Source organism: Varroa jacobsoni, unplaced genomic scaffold (genome assembly GCF_002532875.2).
Source record: "Varroa jacobsoni isolate VJ856 unplaced genomic scaffold, vjacob_1.0 scaffold_564, whole genome shotgun sequence".
In the NCBI taxonomy this organism is placed as follows: Eukaryota; Metazoa; Arthropoda; class Arachnida; order Mesostigmata; family Varroidae; genus Varroa; species Varroa jacobsoni.
The window spans coordinates 27826-53813 of record NW_019213466.1 but is presented as its reverse complement, the minus strand read 5'-3'; the positions used below and the strand labels follow the sequence as shown (position 1 = coordinate 53813).

General features: G+C 43.1%; 1 protein-coding gene across 3 annotated transcripts in view; it reads left to right on the top strand.

Moving 5' to 3' along the window:
• The window catches only part of LOC111261525 (uncharacterized), a 55904-nt gene extending 43841 nt beyond the window's left edge, over window positions 1-12063 (top strand). The window contains exons 1-3 of one of the 3 annotated variants that reach the window (XM_022835083.2): window positions 7440-7768; window positions 9870-10068; window positions 11728-12063. In XM_022835083.2, coding sequence (XP_022690818.1) covers window positions 7691-7768; window positions 9870-10068; window positions 11728-11798 — 348 coding nt within the window. In that variant the 5' untranslated portion in view covers window positions 7440-7690 and the 3' untranslated portion in view covers window positions 11799-12063. Of the gene's footprint in view, window positions 1-7439; window positions 7769-9793; window positions 10069-11727 lie in introns of those variants that run through there. The other 2 variants (XR_002681046.2, XR_015311541.1) reach the window with 2 other exon arrangements.
• Window positions 12064-25988: the final 13925 nt, after the last annotated feature.

Genomic DNA, 25988 nt, shown 5'->3' with positions numbered 1-25988 from the left:
ATGGATCCGACCTTAGTCGGATCCAATGTAAACGCTTGAAACAGGTAATTGCTTTTTCGCGGCATCCAGCGAAAATGTTGGTACGTTGATGCTGGAATAGAGAACAGGACGGGACTAAATACCGATGCAATAGCCATGACTTAATTTCTGTGCGCTAAGCCAACCGCAGTGCATAAACATATTGATCGCGTCGTGCAGTACCGTGATTTGGGTACGTGTCTTCAGATCGGCTCTGATCGAATGAATAAGGCAGATAATGATAATAATCAGATCGCTTTCGTAACTTTCAACCGCAGAAAGAATCAACATAGGATCAGGAATTTTATATATAATGCCACTAACATTCATCGGTAGTTATAGGCTAGTTGCTGATATTCCTGCAGATTGATAGCAAAAAAAGTATATATTTTATACATATAGAATACACAATAGAAAAGCAAGGGATTGTATCAGCCAGGACGTAAAGTGAGCTAAAAATGGTGCTGATAGATATCGTGACAGATAGAATAACGTTATTTAATAGAGTCCACCAAATACACTTGGACAATATGGATTTGCCGTTGTTATTAGATATATATGTATGAATGTATATAAGATACTATTTAGGTCTATCTCGCTTAGCTTAGCTGTCAAAGCCAAGGCCTAACAACAGGATTCCCGCCTCCGATAAAGGATTAAATAACTCATGTTTCAGAACTGAGTCATTGCTCGTTTGCCTTATAGGGCAAACTGGTATGTGTGTTGTTGTCACGGTTAGTATTATTATCTTATAGAATTCGAACTAAAAAACTAAGCCAATTTCAAAAGACGTTTGCCCTGCCAAAGGTTGTCTTGCTCATCGTGGCTGCTATTGTTTCTGTCCACAAAAATGAAAAAGTGTATCTCAGTTGATGGTGGTTTTACGCACGATTGGAAACAATATTGAAAGATTCTTTGGGTGGAACCAAGCGAAACTGTCAGACTCATCGAAAGATGCGGTTACACGCTGTTTGATAGACCTCGTTGCAGTTTGGATAGATGTGCGAAGAGCTTGAAGAAGCCTATATGCAGACAAAGCAGGGTGTAGCGCATAAATACGTTCTTTTCGGCTTTTCACGAAGTTAATCGAAGCGAAGATCACGAATTTAATACCGGAAAGTTTGAGGCCATATATTGCCAAAGGCACCTAGCCAAAACTCTCATTTGCTAAAGGCGCACGACTTCCATTAACCGGAAGTGCTCAACCTGTCCCATGAACCATCGGCTAGACAAAGTCGATAAAGCTAACCCGCACTTCAATATTCTCTTTATTACCCACAAAAAAAAGTTAATGCCTGTTAGAGCGTCTCGCCTGTGAAGTAGTGCAAAGCAACTAACAAATTAAATTCAGGCTACGCAGGTTAACTATTGGCTCCTTTTTAACAACATGAAATATTTACAATCAAAATGTACGTTTATGAAAGCTAGGCTAGCCGTAATAAGGATCTACGTTCACGTACGTGGACGTGGGTAGTTTCCGTGTGTCCTAGTGCGCTTGGTGGCCGTCTATTTCTTCATGACACTGGGGCATATAGTCTGTGTCCATCCTAAAGCATCAAATTGTTCACAAAAAAGAACTCTTACATTTAATTTAATATGCCTCAATAAATGACATCTCGTCTATCGGATTAAAGCTTTTAACTTTTATAACACATAAATGCAAGACATCTCTATTGTAATAATGTTCCAGGTACGGCTTCCTTCCCGGCTTCCTTGCTATTTTGCAATTAGAAGATATCTATGTTTACTATTATAAATATGTACAATTTATCACTCTATTGTGACAGTCCTCGTTCCTCTGTTCTCTCTCTCTCTCTCTCTCTCTCTCTCTCTCTGGGTTCATTTCTTGCCCCGATAACACGAAAAGCATTTCGCATTTTCACTCAATTCTAGCTATATATATATATATATATATATATATGTATATACATAGTGTGGGATCTGTAGCGTTTATATAATCTATTGCAGTTACTGGGTTGGTCAGTGGTTCATTGTGTTGGTGACGCTGGATTATTTCTTGACAGACGATCGCTTTCAAACCAGCGATATTCATAGGACAATCAACCCACTCGCCTGATGTATTTGTGCAGTGACAGAGACAAGCTCATTTGTTCGCTTACATAAAATCGACAAACATAGACTAGCCTATATATGTTGCTGTACCTCGATTTGATCCGAGTTAAACGGGACCGAATCACTCTGGCAGCTAGATCCCCCCTGCGATTGCTTCTGTTGGCGATGAGCGAGAGCTTTATTTAATTATTCGTGTGTACAAACTTCGACGGGCGTCAGCGTAGGCAAACAAAGTTGAACTAGCGAAGGGATGAAAGAATCGTAGACGCATTACATGTACGCGCGCAGACACAATCCATTGGGTCTCCGGGGCGGTATCTTAATCAATCTAGAAACAAATAACACTGGACGTAACGTACGATGCCACTTCCAACTGTCCCCCGAAGTCTTCCAACTGATGTTATTGAGGCGTGTGCCGTCTGACCGAAACTAGTAAAAGGTGCGGTAGCTAGAGCGAGTTAGGTTTTTTGCGACCTGGTGAATTGGCCGACACTTGCGCTACTGTAATCGATCGAAACATCACGTTAGGCACCCATGAATCTTAAGTTCAGACTTTGGAATAGATACGTTTGCTTTCCGCTGACACAGTTTCAAACGTAGAACTTCGAACATTTGACTTTCTTCGAAACGAGCATGCGAAGGCAGATTGTAATAGTGTTTTAGCAGCGTATCGCTTCACGTAATCTCTACATTTGCTAGACACCTCATATCTGCTACGTTTCTCAGTATTCTCACTGACAATATCAATGTTCGATTTTTAAGCTAGCTCCGTAACAACCAGCAGCAGCAGTACATTCTACCTCTACCATAAAGGCTACTACTGGCTATTGTATTTTAAAATAAAGAGTTATATGCCTATTTTACATACCGTATATATATCGCGATGTTTTCTGCGATGTTCATTCTATCGGCTTCTGACACTGTTGCACTGAGAGTGTTGCCGAAAATGCTCATTTTCGACGATGCCTTCGGAATGATATTTTGTTCAACTTAGCCAAGCTTTCGACGGCGACAGTGATAGCCACAGCATTGCCGGCAATCGCTTTGGAGAAAAATGATGGATCATTCAACCGACCCTATAGCGAACACGACGCAAATAAAGAAAAAAACTGCATAGGGAAAACAACAAAGAGAACCGTCAGCAGAGGTGTAGAAAGAGGCGAGGGAGCCAGAAGATGAAAGAGTATGCAGTTGCAGTCTTTCGGCACGAAGACCACGTCGAATCGCCCCGAGCAAATGTGGCTACCGCGCGTAGAATTTCACGTGCCAATGGATCCTTCACGTTGCTGTTGTTCACACAACGATCATCGACGCGGTCCTGTCGCCAACGCATCGGCACGCTGAGCAAGAGGCAAAAACCTTAGGAGTCGCAGCTGGAGGCAAAAACTAAAGACCGATTTTAATGTTGATTCTCAGATCGATCAATGATGGAGATGTGCAAATCAAAAGGGTCGCGGATACCTATTGACCGTTATTTGAGTCCTAACATATACAGGCCTATTTACTAATCGAAGTATTTTCACGAAGATGACGCTAGACATCGGGACTGTATGCCACATGAGGCTTATTGCACCCTTTTATTGAAGTTGGCGTATATTGCTATGAGAGCTGCTAAACTGGAATTGAGTGTAACGTTCTAGTACAAACCGCCGCTTAAACAATGCAATAGCACGTCACACTCGGCGAAAAAATAATTGATCCTAAACAATCCAAAGGGCAGTTCGAAATTACTTTGAAAAATATTGTATATATATATATGTGTGACCTAAAGTTGCCCCACAAACCAGCAACATCTATCAACTATCTAAAGCTGATCCATAGATTCTTTAATATTCTGTAATGTTTCTACGTTCATTTGAATGCCTCCAAAATTGCTAAACAAAGTGGTCTTTTATTCTTTTACCAACAACCACTATCCCTTTTGATAGACAGAGCATATACATGACAATATAGGACAATTGCTGATCGTTGCTTGGTGATTTTTGAAATGGGATCGTTTCTTGCCGTGTATATCCCGCCGTATCTGTCTGGAACTTGGTTGACGGCAGATGACTCTTTCATCCGCTAGGCTGTCACTTGACCAGCCACCGGTCCGTGTAGCCACAGGCTACATATGACAAGAAAAGTTTGCTTTGAATTTGTGATGCTTAGCGGTTTGGTCCGCCTCCTAGCTTGAGGGAGCCCGATTACTTGGCTGCCTGTTTGGCTGTTTAGCGAATGGAGCGAGCAACAAGGAAGAAACGAGAGAACAATCACGACTTGAAATCATCAGGTGTAGAATCCTTTTCTCGCTCTGCCTTTCCTTCGCTCATGCACGTACGCTCCATCATCATCCGGCACCGTTCCCCGCGCAACTTTGAAATTTGCACCAGACGTATGTCAAATCTGACGCAAGTGCCGATCTCGACCTCTGAACGCTGTTTGCTGCAGCTAGCTCGCTGTTAGGAGAGCAGAGTACAGAGGGAAGCTGTGGCGATTCGAAAGAGGTAAAATGGAAAAGAGAGAGCGAGAGAGAGAGAGAGAGATAATTAGAGAAATGGGAAGGAAAAGTCGGGCAGCTCTCGCAAACCTCCACACCCCTTCATTCAAACCGGCACACATAGCACAAATGCTTCTGGGTCTTCCCCCTAGGCCCAGATAGTTTTCAGGGAAGATGAACTCTGCGGGAATCCGTTCGAAAACGAGCGAAGGAATTCTTTTTCTCTGTCTCGGCCCCGCAGCAGCAGGGAGCTTGTCACCAATCTAGCAGCACTCTTAGAGCGTTAGGGACCCACCAAACGGCTTGTACCGCCTCTCACGTCTCTAGTCATTTCTTCACTTCGACGAAAACCCTCTACTCACTGATGCCTTAAAAGAAGTGGCTGGGTATGGTGGACCACCGCCCCCTTCTTATAAACGACGGTCCAGACACCGGTAGTGGCAGCCGAGGTACCACCGAGGACCCAAACTCCTCTAGCGAACGCAGTGCGGCTGTGTCCAAAAACGGCGGAGTTGTTCTATCAGTAACGGGCGGATCTATCAGGGATTGACTCAATCCGCTCCCACTTTCGTTCCTCGTTTAGATACACTTCAGGTTCTCTGCTCTATGTGGGTCGGCGTTCAACTGTCCCTCCCGCAGCGCTGTTTCGTGCTCTCGATCTCTTTCGCACAATCTTGTCCCACCAGTGGGTTGCATTGGATTTCGAATCCAAAAATCACTTCATTTTATTTCCTTCTCTGGCGTTTTCTTCAGTGATTCGACTTGTAGTCATTCGTGTGTCCCTCAAGCCACTTACATGAGCTGGCTCCGGGCAGGAACACCTCTAAATAGGACAGCCGGTAGAGATCCACCTTGTGAGCCTCTTCAACTTTTCCCCAAGAACGGTGACTAGTTCTTAGGCCTCTGGTCCTGCTTGTGTGGTGGTCCCAATCGAAAAGTCATTACAAGTTGCCAATGGCAGCGACAACTTTTCTTATATCTACAGCTGCCTCTAGCGACCAAATGATATAGCAGCTGCAGTCCAGCGGTATGCGCCTGTCCTATGTAAAGTTGCACGCTTCAATCTTTAAGTTTTGTCAATGGAACCACTGTTACCACCTACACACCCGCAGCCACAGTGATCGTTCCCTTGCCTCGTTCTAGCTTCAAACGTTCGCTGCAGATCTGATACCCACAATGCTAATGCGGTAATTACGCGCGCATTTATGGATGAGAAAAGACACTGAGATGCGCCAATCATTGAACAGGACGAAAAAAAAACATCGGCTTGCATTATTGTCAGTTTAACCAGTTCATTGTCTAATTCGATTTTTGAACGTTGTCTGACACGCGGCGTTACATACCATATGCCTATAGTGATAATGTTATGTATGGCTTTCACTTGATAAAAAAGTAGCTGTACGTACAACTGGCGCATCTATAGTATGACTGATATTGTTGCTCTGTGTTTACTACTGCAGCAAAGCAGAACCGATTAAAAAGAAGCACGTGTTATCAGATTATAATTATTACTTTTTCTTTTTTATCTTGCTCCTGATAGTAGTAGTAAGTGTTAATGCGTTCATCAGTCGTTTGCCGTTTTCGAGGTACCTATTGCCAGTGCATTGTGGCAAAAACACCCTAAAAAATGTAAGGGCTGCATCACTTCTTTTATCGGACTTCAACTTGCACTATGGGATCTTATGCTACGATCGCCCTGAGTGAATAGGTTCGAGTTGTTGGAGAGGTTCGTCGAGATGACGTTTCCCAACTTGCTTTTCACTGTCACACACTACCTTGCGCGTTATACAGCTAGAGTGGCTTCCTTGAAGCGTTCTCTTTTCTTTGCTCAAGCCTTATCAGAAATCCTAACACAGACACGCTGAGCTTGTCCCCTGAGCCCTCAGCCTACACTCAGCGATGCCTTCAACGTTCCTCTACACCGTACCAACCAGTGTGTCAGGCTGTTAGCCTGTAACGGTCCCTGGGGACGATGCGGGCAGACTTCGGGTTGAGCAGAAGGGGTTTAGAGGGGGGTACAACAGCAGGTATGAGTAGTAGTGCTGCCACAATTCAAGCGTTCAACTGCCCGAAGGCCCACAATCCCACGGAGAATGGTAGGGCTCTCACTCGGATCAGTTTTGAGATATTCAGGCACCCAACGAACGCATCATGCGTATCACTAAATCTGCCAACACTGAAGCTAAGGGCGAACGTCACAAAAATTCAACGTTTGCATTGTACTGGCCAAGTTTTCTACGTTTGTTTAATTAACCCCGGGGGTGCTACGCTACTGAGCCGCCTGCCTGTACTGTTTCTAGTGGCTGGCGTATTTTTCAGCTATTTATTTAGAATTGGTCTGACGATTTCATATTTTCTTTTTCTTTCTATCTCCACTGCCACGTATGTGCCTGGGCAGACATCTGTCAGTGTTAGAGCTGGGCTATGCGCGAGCTGAGCGTCGCATAGCAGTCGGCTCGATCACGACGACGATGTCGGCAGCACTCATTCCTCTCGAATGGTGGATCCGTAACCTCGACTAGGTCTCGCCGAGGTTGCTTCCTCCTAATGCCTGGCTGGCTATCTAGCTGTTCTTTGTTGACTCTGTTAGCCAGCCCTCGTAGCACTGCTATTTGCCAGCTAGCAGCAGGCCGTTGCTAACAGCAGACTTGACGACATTGGCACACATATGCAGTTCTATGTGCTGTTCTGTGAACGAGAAGCAGAAGGGCGGCCGTGCGAGTCAGCGGTGGTGTGATGTTGGCGCTGTCGTAAATTCGCGATTTGAAACACTCCCTGTCTACTTCTCTGCCTACGCACTTACATATCCTGCTACTACAAACCGTCTACGCCTAAACCATATCCTTCCTGTGTTCTGGGCAGAAGCGAATAGGATTTCTATGCCTTCGCCTTGGACTGGGGCGGAACACGAGCTGCAGCGCGGCTGCTAGCAGCAGGCTGACGCCTATGCGGACTGCCAAGGGACCGAGAGTTAGCAATTGAAATGCGAGCGGTACTTTCATCAGCGTCCACACCTCTTCTAAATAAATATTACTGATTATAGCCACCGCAGAATCATTGGCTCTCTATTCGCCCATTCTTTTTCTGAGTGGATGTTGCGTCGCCACGAAGCACGTATTGATGTGGTACTTTAAGCTTTTTGCTCAATGGAAGCGTGTTATGCTTGGTTGTGCTATATTTTGCAAGCACCCGATAAAGGTATGGCCCCTTCTATCTGATTTGCAATCGTATTTAACCGTTGCTGGGAAGCAGCCCACTGTGAATACTGCGTTGCGAAGTTCTAATGTAGTCAGAGCTTTGGACTCTATAAATGAACTTATAGTTGACATTTTTTAATTAATTGTATCGTAATTGCAGTAACGTAGAGACCAATGGTACGAGTACAGGAAACCCAGTTTCATGTCTTATTGAAATCAGCATAATAAATCGAATATAACGGTTTAGAGCCTAGATAAATTTATCTTCTAAATGACTTTTGCCGAAATATCAACACCTAAAAAAGTAGATTTTTAATGCTGCTAGCTATTAGGTACGTAGAACGCATGTTGGCAGTAATGGAACAACACGGTATAAACGACTGTATATAATTTTTGTAATAACACTGTTCAATGCTACCTACTAATTTTAAATAGCATCATGTAACAATAAAGGTCCAAGGGTGCATATTGAACACGATACAGCTTGTAACCGTATGTTATCTTGGCTATCTGTCCTGCAAAAAGAAAAAAAATAGATAATTATAGCTATTATATAAATATATTGTGCCTCTTCCCATAATCTTCCGTAGCAAACATGCGCTGCTACTAAGCATCGTTTTCACAATAACCTGCATCAAGGCACTATGGTGCAGCATTGACAACAGTTTCCTTCCGACAATCTGATGTAATATCTCAAATTTGTAATATTAATGAATGAGCAAGATTGCTCTTCAGCCTTTTACAGAAGTGCCGCCACCTCAACCAGACTAGGCATACGACTATAGCTTAGAATGTATATATATATAGATAAAGAATTGTTCCCTCAGGGGAAAATTGGGTACTAGGTCTGTGAATACGCAGTCTGTTTTTTTATTCACCAACAAACGCGGTATTTCTTGGGGCAATCTCGTGTCTGTCCATAAGAGACGCACCCATACGATCCCTAATTAAAATATATATAATAACAATGACCCTCGGAGTAAATTGCCCTTTTTGTTGGTGGCAGTTGGGACACAGTTATCGTACGCACACATTGTTTGTGGTAATAAATTATGTCTAGCCTTTTGCTTATCTTAGCTTCATCGCAGCTACATTTTTTTATGGAGAAGCCACGTGAAGTATTAGTACGTTTGACTATAGAAATTACGCGTAGACTGTGAAAAGTCTAGAAAATAAGACCATGAAATTCTTCAAGGCGCTTTGAGCTTACGCATAGAAAGGAAGATCCAATGATTTTAGATTAATAGCAAAGGCTTCAAATGATATTTTATGGTAGAAAATGATATCGACCAGTCTACCACTCCAATAATATCCCTATGCACACCAAACTACATTCGACGTAAGCGCCGGATTGCACATTGATCGATTAGTCGGCCTGCTACTTATGATAGCTCTCGACAAATTATCTTAAATTTAGCCAATCTATAAACATGAAAGCTGCACCTTTGCCCATAGGGGCACCCTAATCGAAATACGAAGTCAGCCAGCTAATCCAGGCTATGTCTGCACTGGATTTAGCGGCTCGCAGATGAGCCACACACTGCCAGCGAATAATTGGCTAGTTCGTACTGGGTTAAGCCCATCGGGTTTTCGAATCAGCCACTCCTCGTGCCATTGGCCCGATTCAAAGAATATTCAAATACGTGTTTGCGAGTGAGATCGCCTGTGTCACCTATAGTCGATTAGGCACCCGATTTATTTAATAGGACGACATCTAGCGCAGCGTGACTGGCTTAATGATTGGAAATCTGCGTGGATTAAGGTATCGAACGTGATAAATATCAAGACACAGGTGATGTCACGTCACCTCGATTTGTGAACTGCGCGATACTTCGCTCGCTTTTATCGAAGTTCCAATAAGTTCTTCCAGTCGTTATAAACTGGAATTGGCTCGTCTACTTATGTGTTCGTTTGTTTTTAAGGCAAACGTGGGAGTGCTACTTTATATCTAAGCTGAAAAGTGCTAGCAATGAGATTTGAACGGTGCTATATGACTAACCCTCACACGAATCTTATGCCTTCTCAGGGAATTCTTAGCCTTCACAAAGCGAGACGTCCTGCTTGCAATCTATTCGCCGTAGCGTCAAAGTTCTGCTTTTCAGGCTGAACAACGTTTTCATTCGGCTTTCTTGAGGTTGTTGCCACCCGTCAGAAGCAACGGTACCACAGGAGGACAACCAGAATGCCCACCTGTCACAAATTCAGCACTTCTTCAAGTAGCCGATATCGTCTACCAAAAGACGCTGATGGCAGGAGCAGACAAAGAATTTTCCAATAGAACAGGATACGTGGAGCTGGACGGTAAGTGGAGCGACGCAGCTCACCTCACTATCCAACAATGTTAGTTCCTCATATGTTCCTTGAAAGCCGCCTGCAGATGGGTCGTTGCCATTAGGGCAACCGTCGCCGCTGTTAGTTTTGCTGCTGGCGTTTCTCTCGCTTGCGAAATGTCTGCAAGAGACAAAAACAGACAATGCTAAAATCAATACACTTCCACTGCCATTACCGGTATGAGTGTCGGTTGTATTTATGTCTTGAGCATTGCTGCTGCTGCTGCTACACCCACCTGTTGTAAATGAAGACGCTCTGGTCCGGATGCAGCTAGAACTGTGCACCGTAACTGTTATTATCACAAAAGCCTCACGTTGGATTTTGGGCCTTCCGTATTTGATTGCTAAGCGAAGGGGACATTAAAGACTGTACAGGACGAAAAAACCATAGTTTAAATAGTAGCCACGGTGATTATTTGCAGCAGGGCCACAACTAACAGGCAACTAAGGTTGCTGCCGCGGTTGACTATGGCTTAATGGTCCTTGCTGAAATCACTCGGGATTTAAAATATCGTGTTTGTATCGGTTTTTTTTCTGTTGATGATGAGATAGGAATTCATAGCTGGACGACTCTATATATTTGTGGTTCTCTCAGCTATGTGTTGCGGCCGGGTAAAAGGGACGAACCATTGCGGTAAGGATGGTGAAAAGTACACAGGTACCATTATGAAAAGAGTAAGCACCATCAAAAGCGTTGTATTCGACCGATGTAAACATAGAAAATTACCAAGTTGTACTCTACCGTGTTTATGCACTTAATAGAAAAGCCTAGATAGTCGCAAGGAAGACTGCAAAGTGTTCGTTGGTATTCTCTGCGTCGCGCAACGCTTAGTGAGACCGTCAACAGCTAATTGTTATTCCTTTTAAGTCGAGAAGTTATCATTATGTAGTATGAGAGCAACAATTCTTCTTACGGCCTCTGTAGTAGCGTGATGCTCAAAGATGTTCGGCTCCCCGATGCAACGCCTATCCGGCCTTGGAACTGTCCAGAGGGGCTCTACGTCTCGTGGCCACGACTTCATATTATGCAGATGTGCTCGTACACATCGGGAGAGTAAGCGCTCAAAACTAACTCGAATCTTTAGATTGAACTAGCAGAGACAACAAACAATATCCGACATGATCACTAGCGAGGGAATACAACAACATCAGACCTTTTACAGTGTGCCTGTATACAGCTCGCCGACCCAACGCGGGGTTTTTGAATTTGAATACAGCGACTCCGTATCCATCTTACGTTCGAGTTGAGGCGACTGCGTATTAGCTCCGCGCTTGAACTTTCAAATGATGCTAGTCGTCGTAACAGTGGCCTTTACGTATCCTATTGAACGCTTAAGAGAAGGCAAAAAGTGCACAGGCACATATATTGAATGTTACGAATTCTACAGGTTGCCCTCGACCCATTAATGCTATGCAATGCATAAAGCGGTTCTAGTGTATCTTTTGTTAGATCTTTGAGCATATAGCTGCATACGGTTAGACTCTCGCTAGACAGAAAGAACAACCGTGTGCATTTTACGTAAGAGCTATCTAATGTGTACTTTCTCGTTATTGTGAACTTTGTTAAATGAATTAGGAATATTCAGGAGCTAACGTTGTCACTCCCTATTGTTTGATTATTTCATTACAGCGTATGAAATGGCTGTCAACGTCCTCACTCGATTCTGTCTATTTTCGTATACGTCTGCTGGGCCTTCGTAGGCTCAACGAGTTCAACTTCCTCCTTCGAGTGGGCCTTCTGTATGACTTTTCGTGGTACTACATGACGTGCTCTGATCAAAATGAACATGTCTGCCGTCATTATCGACGGACATAAAAAGACACAGAGATCCGAACAGCTACGTTAAACGGTTCTCGAAAGGACTCTACCTTCCAACACTAACAGGGATATTTTTTAGAAATTGCAAATCGATGGATAGATAGAAATAAATGACGATGCCTGAACCAAGGTGATCTTTCAAAATTTTTTCTCGTGTATCTGGTATTACCGGGATAGTTACCTAGTCGTTTTTGTTAATAGACGTATTTGAAGGGTTAGCTGTAAACTGAAATTTGTTCGAGATAATTTGGGTCTCTATTTGTGATTTTTCTGTATGCGTATTATCCGTCCATGATTACCTATAGTATTAACATATACTTGTTATACTCTCGAACTCTGCTAGGCGGTTTCCGAAGGGTTGAAAAATACGTGAGCGTATCGTTACCCCTCGCTACCCCATCTAGAGTAAAGTGGGAAGCTACTGGCCGGTCTGCTTCGACTGACCAGACTCAAAGGCCTAATAGCTAGTGGTTAAAGCGACCCTCACCTTAGTACCTCTACGAGATTTAGCTGGGTAGATACTCTTTGATCAAATTTTGCTATTTACGTAGCCGAAGATCCCTGCAATTGTTGACCATAGGCTGTCGCCAGTATAATAGAAACGCCACGCTAGGAAGCCAGACAGCTTGCCTTGTTTAATCATGTACTCTCAATCAAAAGTTTGTAGATATAATAAAAATAACTGTCTTCATTCACATGCTTTGTATATAGCTGTATATACTCAGACAATGCCAAGAGAATTTTTTTTATTCTTTGTCTGTAGGCTTAGCCCAGCGAGAAAGCATTAGCGCGATGACGGCATGAAGAACCCTAACGTAAACGAAAAAAGAGACCCATTTCGCTAGGTTTCCTACAACTGGAGACTTGTAGAATCAAGCAAAGTAACAGTTACTTTTTAGTGTCGCACTCAGTCGGCACAGAAATGTTTCTTTGAATCAATTTGGATTCGTCCTTTGCCATGAAGCCTAATCTGGTGTCTTCTCTAAAAAAAACCGGTACGAATTCACGATAGATATCGATGCTTCACATTGTGTACTAGATTTCCTAGCGGTCTTACATATACATGGAACTATGGAAGTGAAATTTCGTTTTGCTTGGGAGTAGAAAAATAACGTCAAAGGCATCACGTGTCGACGGCAGCACAGCTGTGACTTAATCTTTATGATAGCATTTGGCCGTTAACGTGAAATACATACTACAGGAAGGTTGAAGAACGAGAACGGGTTTGCAATCAGAATTTGGCTTTAGGAGAGAGTCAACCAAAGTACGGTCAGTGACTGAAACAAGCGCGTCGTTTACTATTGTTATTTGTTGCAATACTATATCAGTCAATCAGAAATCTCGACGCTCCGCATCGGATGTTGAAGCGTACGTTTATAGCTGTGATTGTTGAAACAAACAGTCCGTTTCAAAAACGAGTACAGATGCATTTCCTATAATTAGCATTATTATCTGAGGTTGAAATAGACCATCGGTTTCCTGACACAATTGAAACAATTTCATGAAAATTCATGAAACGGGACAGTCGATGAGACATTCGTCGGCCATGTATTCTGTCAAGGTGTCTATGCAAGCAAACTTAGCATGCTGATGCTGAAATACGCACGTTTTTACCAGTCTGGCGTATTCCAGATGATGATCTAATTGAAAGAATCTGTCAGAAGAATAGATTAAGCTGATAGAAATTAATTACATCTTAGCAAATTCTAGTAAATTTAAGCACGTAATGAATGTAAACCATAAACGAGGCATGAATATCTAATTGATCAGTAATCCGTTGTCAAGCGACGTACAACCACACAAGGAGATCTTCCTTGATAAAACCAGCTGAACCTTTTCCATTGGTTAAATCTGTAACAGTAGCGTTGAATGGAGCCCTTTTCAGCACGAATAAAATGCATAAAACGAATGAATCTGAATCAGTGAACGGGCTCCGGAGCTCATAAATTAAAGCCGACCGATGTCGCTCATGTTTCGTACTGTCTGTTACCAAACAGCTATTCTCTCCTAATCCCTGATTGTGACATAAACAAAAAAAACACGTTGCTACAGAAAAGCTTTTGAAGAATCTCTGGCTGTCCATTTCCCGGTTGACAACTTGTTAATAAAGATCGTTTGTTATGTATCAAAAATATGCAACGCTTGATTTTATTGGACTAGGTTAGTGGAACATCATAAGAATAGACGATCAAGGAGTTTCTTTTTTCTTTTTAGTAATTCTACTTGGTATCGTTGGCTAAATCGATTACAATCAAATCCTTGGATAGTAAAGGCGAATCCAAAGCTGCTAGTCTGAAGCGGGATGTTAGGCCGTTTTGATCCAAATGCTTGCCCCTATTTGACCCTAGCAAAGCTGTTATTGTTTCGGTCGTTATTGTTCTAGTTGAAGGCGAACCAAGCGTACTGTCCAGTCAGTCCGTTAACTTTGTCACTTATGTTCCAGCGGTTCCATTTTCACTGTGTAACATTGTGAATCTAAATACAGCCCGCCCTTTCTAGGAAAGCATCGTTTCTTCTTTTTGCCGTCCGGATCTGTTTGCTAACCAGATCGAACCTATGCTATATGCGTCTATCCTTGTGTCCTGCCATGCGTGTTAGGCTACACTACATGGCTACATTTGTCCTACTGAAAAAGCATTAACCTATATGTACACCATGTGAGAGAGTGCACGCGTCTCCTGATCTGGCGTTCCATCGCTATGTACAATGACGGCGAGGCAGCACTCGCGCAGCCAGTGCTTGAAACACGGAAGCAATTGACGTTAGCATGGCCGCTCACGAATAAAGAACACAAGCGTGGAAAGATGAGAAACTATTTTAAATTTAGCTTGTAGGGCCTGGTTTCTCCCAGCAAGACCTGTTCGTTGTCTTTATCATTATGTCACTGGGCCCATGTTAACGAGAAACATTAATGGTACTGTCCTTACTACCAAACGTACGTATTGCTATGATGGCATATAAAATGACGTATTATTATTAAGCCATTTTGTGTCTATTCGTGTATTTTATTGCGGCTATTTAGCTATTGGTTTGTTTGGTCGTACTTGTTTACTTCTTTCTGCATGACAAGGTCCTGCTGGTTGTTCGGCAACGTTTTAAACATGATTTGCTATAATCGCTACGTTACGGTGTACTATTCTAGATCATCCGAAAGCCGCTGTTCCCCTGAAAGGGCATCTAATTATAGGAATAACTGTAATGAGGGGAGCGGCATCTACGCGTGTTTTCACGTTCTTGACGCAACGATCATCACGGTTACACATTGTTAGTGCTAACTTTTGTTTTGCCCTATTGCTCATTATGATTGTCCTGTCTTGAGTACAATATTGTTGTTCAAGCGTTCGTAACAACCGTCATGTCACACAACTACAACAACAACATAGATTTCAGCGGATACAATGGCCCTAGTTATTGTTATCAAGATCCGATAGCGAACAGCTGGATCGTGATGACGATATCATCGAAGATATACACGAAACGTACGTAAGTGACTCAGTCAAACTAGTCGAATGGCACGCAAATACAAGTACATCACGTAATTCACGAATCACGGTAATTATGAATCTAATATCTACGTACTACGCTCGAATACCCTTTCACGGAATTGATTTCTACACGTACGTGTACCTTTTCAAATGTGGTGGTATAGATCCCAAACAATCGACAGGTCCTTCTCAATAGATTCGCCTCGATGAAATGACCTGAACGACAGAGAGCAACGTAAGTTATCGTCGTACTGAGCGTCTCTCTGAGAGCTGCTTTCGACCGAAGGCATAACATGATCTTTCCGTGGCTTCCGGACTACGTGTTCGCTAAATACGCAACATTGGCCTGTTGTGGCCAATTGTAATAGCAGTATAGGCTTGTCGAATATATTTCTAGAATCTATTAAGTTTAGATAAATCTCGTGATAAATTGCTGAATTTAGTAAAAGAACTTGTGGCAAACTGAGATGTTTCAAAGTCCTTTGAACCGAAATACAGTGTAATCTTTCTTCACCTATTTACTTAACGGTAGACATGTATAGTTAAATGCCTAAAAAAAATTGATCTACTCCAGCCAAGAGTCATATCGTTTCGGTAGTATAGATTAAGGTTACGCTGTACAGGCTTAACAAATACAAAGTTGGAACGTCGTAAGGATGCAACCAACAGGTAAATGCTATAGGGTCTTACTGGTGTCAGGCGCTCATTTTTGACAATGCGAGTATGTGTAACGCATCGATAGTAGATCCATGATGATAAATCTTCTTCGGAACGCTGTATAAGAGTCGCTTCTTAAGGGATATAATATTTTTATCTATAAAAGTGTACTATAATTTTTTTTCCTTTTGTAATACATCTGACGTTTCTGATTAAGATTAGTTCGATCCAGGCGACTGGAGCGAGTGAAGTGACGCGTCTATTTATCAGACGGGTTAGGTCAGAGCCGGGACTACGGACAATAGACTGAGGTAGTCTATATCTGAAGTGCTGAACAGGCAGCACGTTTGATTTCGTGTTCAATATCCCGAATTTTAGCAACGATCTGGTTGGTCGATAACTTTTTTCCGTGTTTGACCCTTGGCCAAACAGCCAAGGGTCAAACATGGAAAAAGCCCCCTTGAAGCCTTTATAAACATCAAAGTGTTTGGCTTCTTCCATAGATAACACTCGTCCGGTATCAGGTTTGTGCTTTGGGGGCTGGCGATAGATGTATCCACCAAAGGCAACCAAATGAATAGCGCTGTCTGCTAATTCTCCCATTGTGGTATATATGTAAGAACAGCTTATCATCGTATGACTTTCGCAATTGTCGACGTTATTTGAATAACAAACTTCATCGATTATAACAAATCGCAGTTAAATAGGACAGAACTTATGTTTTAGGCGTACTTATTACTTTCAATATAGATTATTTTTGTTGACGCGATATTGAAATATGACTAAGGACACAAATGTTACTGAGAAGGACAGTGTGCTTGTTACCCCTGTAAATGTTGGATGCTATTTCTCCTGATTTGTATGTGAGGCCGTAGTGCATCGCTCGTGGCCTCTCCCTCGGAGTTACGTTATGAATATAAATATGGACGACGAGGTTCTATCTATGAAAACAAGTTCTCCTTATATAGCACAATTTTGCAACCTTTTGAACCACATAAGGCTGGTGTGTATTTCACTTTAGATCGCTCGATATCGATGAGATTCAGAAAGTCTTCAAATCAATCACTGTTAGTGCGTAGTATGTGCATGCATGCATGCATGTATGTAGTCTGACCGATTCCGTCAGCTTCAATTAACGGCTGATGACAAGCTGACCCGTTGATCATTTCCGGATCGGTCATACGCAAACCGTAGCCACACCTCGGCTGCCGCTGTTCTTACAACAATACAATACTGCCAATAATCAGTACGAAATCGACCCATGGGAACGCTGGCACTCATGCAGAAGCGACTCAGAAGGCTCTTTTTTGTGCTCGAACCATGTCGAAGGCAAATGGACGTCATTCGAAGTCCTGACGAAGCAAGAATGTGCGGTGAACCAATATCCGTTTCTTTCTCTGCTGGATTCGTCAATTAATTCGGCGTATGTAATTACATTCCCTGCACCTTTTTCAACATCTGCACGGTCTCGGTTCTTGTGAGAGACTTTTCTATCTAACTGATCACGGAAGCAGACGGCCTGTTAGCCGCATGTATGTGCACAGGACAGCAATAGCTGGCCTGCTCCACCAAAAGATCTGGATGCATTATCAATATTGCTATTGGAAAGACTCGTGTTGTTCCCTGGAGCTGTCGTTGCGGGCACCAGCAAAATACGTTGATTATTATTATTAGCAGCAGCAGCATGAACAATAGCAGTCCGACGCAGGACACGACAGATGAGCCAGCAATGCTATCTCGGCCTTCTCAAGGTAGGTGATATTATTACTCACTTCTAATTTCGTTTGGGTGACGTCCTACACACTCATGTTTAATGCAGGAGGGCGCGTCTAAATTGAAAATGTTTCTCATGCTTTGATCCTACGAGTGTATCTAAACAAATGTATCTCAACTAATTTTCTACGTGTGCTCAAAAATATCATTTCTAACATTGCAGACTTTGATTCGGGATCTATATTATTTGTTCATCATTCTCAAAGTACTTCTTCCCTAAGTGCCAATGGATTTTCTAATAGAAAACGTACGTCAAGCATCACTGGTAGACTCATTCGAGTGTCGCTAAAATACATAACAGCGGGCGAAAAGTCTCAACTATACAAAAAAAAAAAAGCTTAAAATGTGTAAAAGGGCGCGATTTATGTAGACCACCCAATTGCCAACCGGCGTTTTTCTTTCTGAAACGGCCGATGGTTTTCGTATCAAGGACCAAGTATATGAAAAAGAATCCAAACCATTTGGATAAGATTTTGAGACCTTTAAACCTACACCCTAATGTGTAGGCCTTTTTCCAATTTATTCAAAGGCAGCATGGAGACTGCTAACAATGTAAAGAGTTTGTTTTGGATCAAAGAAGTTCTTACTTCTGGCTAGGATTTGTCCAGCGCAGGAAAATTGGATAACATCTGAATTTCGAAAACTATGACGAGTCTGTCGCTTTGTCCTAAAGAGAAGCGGTTTCTAGCACTAGGAATTGTGAATGAGAGCACACTTCAAACAGCCCGGCAAAGTTTTTCTCGTTTTGAGGGTACACGAAGGTCTAAATCAATGGTTGGAGACTATCAGCCAGTTAAGACCTATATACATATCAATTGTAGAGTTCTGCTACAAACACTCTAGAAAGCTACATATAAATATGAAACTAAATCCATATGTGTAGCCTTCTGGAGTGTTTGGGTCCTCGTCTGACATTTCCAGAGACAGACCCCATTTTTACTTGTGTATATGTACAGTGTGATATATGTGATCTTAACCATAAATATTGAGATTACAAAAATTGTGTATTATCTTTTTCGATATTCCATCGTGGTATGCGTTCCACCCTTCGTGTGTTCTTTATTTAATTAAACAAAGTTTTACCGCTAGCGGCGCCAGAATCAAGCTGATCAACACTGAATATTGAGCAAATTGCAGACTACCGCTAAGTTTGGAACATGTCACTGATGTCGCTTGCAGTTCCCGAAGAAACTTTCTACGTGGGCGCTTATCTAGGAGTATGAGACAGATTTATGAACGTCTCCATGATGCTAAGAAACAAACGTCAGTAATCCCAGCGACATGTCCCCATCATAAAAATGCTAACATAGAGCTCAAATCTTGCATACTCCTCACAAAGCAACTTTTACACGAAGACTCAATTTAATTGAAAGGTTTCTTCCGACCATTGGTTCATATGGGTGCACTCGCCGTGCTTCGATGGATGCCAAATCACTGACAGAAGCTGCCTAATCCTCGACTGGGGCGTATTTGAACACAAACTAGGGCTTCAGCTTTTTTCGTTCGCGCATACGACGCTTTTTACTTGCCGAGTAAAAGTCAGAAGGCTCCAGTTGTCATTAGATTGTGATGTTCACTTATTCCAGCAGTCCGAAAGCTTAGAACGATTATTATCGTTATGGACTCATATTATTTCAGCTAAGAAGTGCCCTCATGATATGACTCGCAATATGGCCTATCTTGGAGGCAAACCTTAATTTTATTGCGATCGTTTTGTGGTCCTTTTTCAATGGATACTGAAGCTAGACTGAGATTTTGAATTCTAATCAGCTCTGATCACGGCTCGGTGCTGTGCTGTGCTGAATACGAAGATGTTTATTGTTGAAGTTCCTGGAATGAACTACGTAGACAATATTTACTTGAACCCTATATATCGAACCCAATATTTACTTGGATATATGCTGCTGAAGGTAATTAGCTATATACTATCAGATAACTACTATTCTGTTACAACAACTTGTTCAAATAGTAACACTTCTTCCTCAAATTGATTTATTGCAGTAGGTATTTATGTAGCGATGCGTGTAGCTTGTCGAAAGCTATAAAGTCATCTACAATGTCTTACGTCTGGTCTTTGTCCGTGTTTCAATGTCAACAGCCACCAGAGACCCTCCCATTGGCTACCGCAAGTGATATCTGGCCATTCGATTTATCAGGCACCAAATGTACGAGAGAACCTCTACTGAATACTTTAGGTAGTCCAGACTCAGTTTGCCTGTCTGCAGTATCTCTGTCGAATTACACATTTCGTATCGGAACTGACAAATCCTATACTTGTATATGTCTTATAAAGGGCACTATTGCTTTCTTTCAGGGTAAACAGCTCATGTGGGTCGAAGTATTCACTGGTAAAAAAGAAATGATCAAAACTACCAAAAACTGTAGGTATTCATTTGTTTCAGTATAGTGTTTCGTGCATTATAGGCTATTATGTATGTGTCATGCATCTTAAGCATCAGTAAGATTCCTATCTCAGTTTGTGTCCCCGAGCCTTTCAAGGACAGCACAATCTCAGTCCTGGAGATACCAATCCACTAATTCTATCTATAAGCAATCATTTTCTAATGCCTCTAATATATATTGTTATTTCATTAGAGATGACGTCGGTTTTTAGCCACTTATACTAGGTACTGCAACTAATGAGTGTGCCAGCCAAGGCTAACCAGGTAACTCCTATCTTGTATAGATTCGAAGTTAGTGATAGCTATTCTGTTGCTCGTTCCAGATCACTGGCGAAAAGAGGGAACCTACCGAATATCTAACTTCTTTTATTTGCCATAGAGGTATTAATTAGGCTTTTCTTGGTTGGCTTTTAGAGTGTTAAAAATAGTGTGGTTTCTAAGGGGCCCGAGGAAAAGCCGAGGTTGAATGTGATAGGTAGATACAGCAGATGGTGACAGATGGCCAACCTTACTCGGCGATCTTTATTGTTACTATGGCCGGCTGACTACCTCAGTCAATGCGGCCACCGGTGTTTGATGCCCCCACTGCTACCTTCGTCCCATTGGCTGTGTTATCAGCAGATAGAAGGAACTGCTCTGAAAGCACGACTCTTATTGGGCCGGTCAGGACGAATCAGCTGCAGGAGAAGCCGAGATCAAAAGGCGGATCGATGTGATGCTTTCCGAGGCCATTAACTCCTGCTTCGGCATGCGGATAATACCAATAGATATGGTAAGGATAGATCATGAGTCGCTGAATCGATGAACAAGCCAGCAAACAGAACAATAATACTCTTATCACGACCACTGTGCTCTCTGCTTGACTACACGCAGGCAGGCAGGCAGGCAGGTAGGCCGCGCAGCGACTATGAACCATACAATCTCGAAACTGGAACGGGATAGCAATGAAGGAAAGATCATCCCGGTGGTTCGGGGGTTTCCCTGAGCTAGGTATGAGGGTTGCGACTAAATGGCGGTGGTCCGAGCTAGCCGGAATAGATGCTCATTGGAGAGTCGAACTGCTAGGTCGTGAGCGCACTACTACAACATTGTAATGTTTGGCTCATTGGCTTGCTGATTAGCTGCGGAGGCCAACAGCAAGCGAGCGCACTCATATGCGGGGGTGAAATCCATGGCCTGAAAACCTTTTACTCTCAGCTGACAGGGCCACGAGATGGGTCTTGCTTGACCGCGGCGATCGCATGATTGCGCTATAGCAGCTAGTGATATTGATACTATTGATAACAACAGCGGTACGAACGATAGCTACATTTTGAACAGGAGGTGTGGGCCTGCAGCAGCTAGAAGCACTGCACTTAACCGCCAGCTACAAGTAGCCGGCTGCTACAGATATTTAAGAGAGTCTGAACATTTTTTGCAACCTGGAATTGATACTGCCGCATCCGGTACACTCACTCTCCTGCAGAGTTCCATGACGGCCGAATGTGTGGTTCTGCGGAACGCAACGGCATTATTGCTCCCACGATGTGTCTACCTATTTACTCCTCCGGCGTCTTCTGGTTTACAAACTGTTGCAGTCAAATTTGAACAGCGTTCTCGAGAACGTAAGCATTAAGGCAGATGGATGAATAGGATCTAGTTCAAGCACACATATACACACACCAATCAGCGAAAGCAGCAGCGTTTTGGAGCTTAATCAGCAACGACTGCTATGCAAGTGGATGAACAGCACTATAGGACTACTTCTCTTTCTTTTTATGATAGGGTATTCGAACGCATTTATTGCGCTGTTGGGTCGCTAGGAGCGATTGGAATCTGTAGTTGTTAGGAAGTCGATAGGGATACTGACGTTGAATCGTGGGCGAGAGGCGAGTGGACGGAGCTCGAGGACAGGGTTGCGGGTGAAGCAAAATATAGTGGAGGCGTTAGTAATGATAGTGGCTTCAGCAGGTTCAATGGCTTAGGCAAATGGGAACTGAAGGAGGGAGGGGGTGAAACTAAAAGGAATACGACCACTAAAACGACTACCTTTTAGAAGCAGGTCGTGGACGAAATTGGACTGAAGCCCGTATGCTGAGGACCAGCACAACGGGATAGACAGTAGCCCGCTGGAGGCTGTGGCCTCCAAATCTAAAATGGCACTAGAGCTCTCCTGCTGCTGGGCTCCGTAGACAGGATCGAAAAGGAGACTAAGCTTCAATCGAGTCGTTGTCTGCCAATCTTTCGACACTTATTGTTGCCGAGTTAGTTGGTTGGACGTGACATTTGTGACCTCGAATAAGACGGCAAACGAGTGGACGAAGGAGGGGAGAGAAACATAAAAGGAAGACGGCCGTACCAGGAGCTAGCATCACACTTCTCAATCAGCCAACCTATACTGGCGAATAGCTTAGCCAGCCTAACTTAGCTCAGGCTCACTGATCCAGTAACTTGGGTCCTATAGGGGGAAGGCCAAGCAGGGCAGATGTCCCACCACATGACTCTTGAGCTAACGCAGAGGGTATTGAAGAAGAATAGGGGCGCAGTTCGAATCCTATTCAGACGCGAAGCATGAACGCACAGCGACTTCGGTGTATCGATATAGACGAGGTCGTTATACTGCTGTCCATGTCTGCTTACCAATCCTGCAACTGCCTGTAGCTGCATGATTGCCATAGATTCTTTGTTACATCATTGCAGTTAACGTTAACGTTTCTAAATTATGTATTACAAGCCAACCAAGTTATTGTCGACCTGGCCACTTGTCAAACGCTTGGATAGAAGAGGGCGCTGGAGGTACTTTAATATTAAATAAACTGGAAAGGAAACGAATTTTTATGGGTATTTGAGCAGGCAGGAGGCCAGACAGAAGTAAGTTCAACTGAACACTGCTGCATTCGAACATTCATTACAAGTGGGCAGACGAAGAAAACAAAGTCTAGCGTATCGTCTTGCCACGACAACTTGACAACGATACTACAAGCGTATATTAATAGCAAATACAGGCAAATCCGTCGCCACCAATGCCACAGCAACAACTTCTAGATGTTAGACTTCAAGTACATCTAGCACTAACACAAACCAACGAACCGGTCCAGCGACGCCCGTGCTCTTTTGTAGATACTAATAATATAGTATATGGTTCTGCTCGTGTGTTTCCGACAAAACAAGCATAAGTGATGAGATTGAGATGACAGACAACCAGCCAAGAGCAAGCGCCTGGACGCCGATATCTCGTTCGTGTTGGCTTTCTTTCAGCTGGATGGCTTCGAAGTTCTACAGGCAGTAGTGGCGTGACGGAAGGGTTCCACTTCAGGCGTCATCGTTCTTGTCTGGCGGATTTTGTCAAGTAGAACTAGTAGTAACAACGATTCGGCATTGGTTGGTGGGAACGCAGCTTGCCAAATGGAAGGGGATTCAGCAACAATATACGCACAGAGCGAGAAAGACAAAGCGGGCGCACAGCTGTCCACACAACGACGCCAACTATAGCCAAGTGATGCATTTTATCATGTTCTAGGCGGCTAAGTCTGCCTGCCTGCCTGCCTGCCTGCCTGCCTTCTGCATGAGCTGCGGTGGCTACTGCTGGCGCCACTGTTGTTGTTGTCGCACTCACGCAGACGTTCTTCAACTTCTGCTTCGTGTACGCGTGGCTACGTCGTGTACGGCTAGTTTGACGACGTCTGCTTGTTTAGCTGCCTTTTTGTCAATTCCCAACGCAGGGTCTCGTTGTAACAGCGCTCAGATGTCGAGCTGAAAGCGATGACGTTGCGCGCTAGCTTAGCTCAGCCCGACTAAATTACAACTACGACTGCTTCGTCGTCGACAACAATACGATGCTTGAACAAGTTGACGCTCTTATTCGCTGCCCAACCAGGTTCTTCGAAGCATAGAGCGTTACGCAGCTGACATCACGACCTCGTGCTATCGAGACTATAAATAGATGCGTACAAGTGATGTCAGAATAGAGAACTACACTTTGATGACTGAACAGTGCAGAAAGCGATAGAGAGATTCGCAAAGGGAGTGATATCTTAGGAAGATGACTAGCGGTCTAGACGACGCGGACAAGGGACAGAAACCTGTAACGCTATTATATATTGAATACTATTTTTTCGTTAGGAAAGGTGACACAAATGCACTAATTGACTTGTTACGGAACCGGCGGATCGAGCGTGTCCAGCCTTAGCGATGGTCTTCCATTTGTCTAGCCAACGCTACTGAATCGCACTCACGGATTCCATTTAGGCAACCGTACGTTGAGGAGTAATTCGATGTATGCTTGTTATAACCTTTAACCATATAGATATATACCGGTTTTCTAAATCTAAACAATTTTATTTGTATTACCTGTTGTGATGTAGCACAATGTGTGTCGAAAATAGGTAGGGGTCCATGCCTTTCCCCTCAAGGCATACGGAAAGCGTGCGAAAATTACCGTAAAATCCAACAGTGGATAGGTCGGCGGGGTTGCAACGTGAAACGTTGAGGTTAGTTCGATCGTGTGTTCAGTGCATGTATCCTCTATAGGCGTATATTGTATCGTGTTGCGTTGCGATAACATTGAAAAAAATTGACTTTTAAGTTGAAACCGCCAGGATGTGTTAGTGTCATCATAGCTTAATTATATGTATGAGCTTTTCTCTGCCTTTTTCCTTTTCCGAAAAGATTCCTTTTTTTTCTTTCTTCTTTTGAATACTTGCCTGAGATAGTTCGATCGTCCCAAACAAAAGTGTTCTCTTCATGCAACAACATATTAAACATGTATAAATAAGTCGGACGCCTAAAGGACCTACATTGCATTTCTTCTTCTTTTTTTTTTTTTTTTTTTTTTTTCACAATTTTACAACAACGAATTGCCTATTGTAAAATAATCTCATTTGCTTAGTGCTGAACCGGCTTATTGAGGATGCGCAGTAGGCCAAAGTTGATTTGGTCTTCAGGCCACAATCTGCTTTAACATGGCTCTGCGAAACGGGGTCAAAAATCGACAATTACCCGCTCTCAAGCTTCGAATCTCACTACTTTGATAGTGATGACTCACATATTCCGTTTGCAGTAGACTGTTTTATCTGTAGGCAGTAATAAAAATGTCGAATATCAACGGTCAGTCATATTAAAGAGAAAATGCGCCCAAAAACGTTCGAGTCGTGTTAGCCTATCGATGCTATCAGTCTACCTTCTATTTACAATAAGGATGATTCATCTTTGAAAATTAATGGCAATAATTTTCTTCCATTGATCGTGATGCATCGCAATGTATATATAATATACTAGCGCAATTTGATTTTCGTCTTGACCAAATAAATAATCATAGAGGATCTATAATTTGTTCTACTGTATTTAACAGTCAAATGGTGATGCGTATATTATGCATTGGGACAAGAAGGAAGAGCGGGAAAAGTATATGCCTCTGGTGATGAGCGAACAAACCACGCCCGTGGTTTGCTAGCTATTTAGTAGAGATACTCATTTGGTCTTACGCGTCAGCTGATTGAAGGAAAATAAAAAAAAAAAAAATAGGCAAACTTCCTTCCTGCTATATGGTGTTTTATCTAGTCAGTATCGGTCCATTAGACAGCTTACAACACCGCTCGCTAATTTTCACGTTGCCGCCGATAAAACCAGCCTCGTCGTCGCCGTCTCAGCCGCCATCTAATGATGCGATACCGGGGTCAACCTGTCTCCAGGCTCTTTGGTGGCGTTCAGTGCTGTCTCTCTCTCTCTCTCTCTCTCTCTCTCTCTCTCTCTCTCTCTCTCTCTCTCTCTCTCTCTC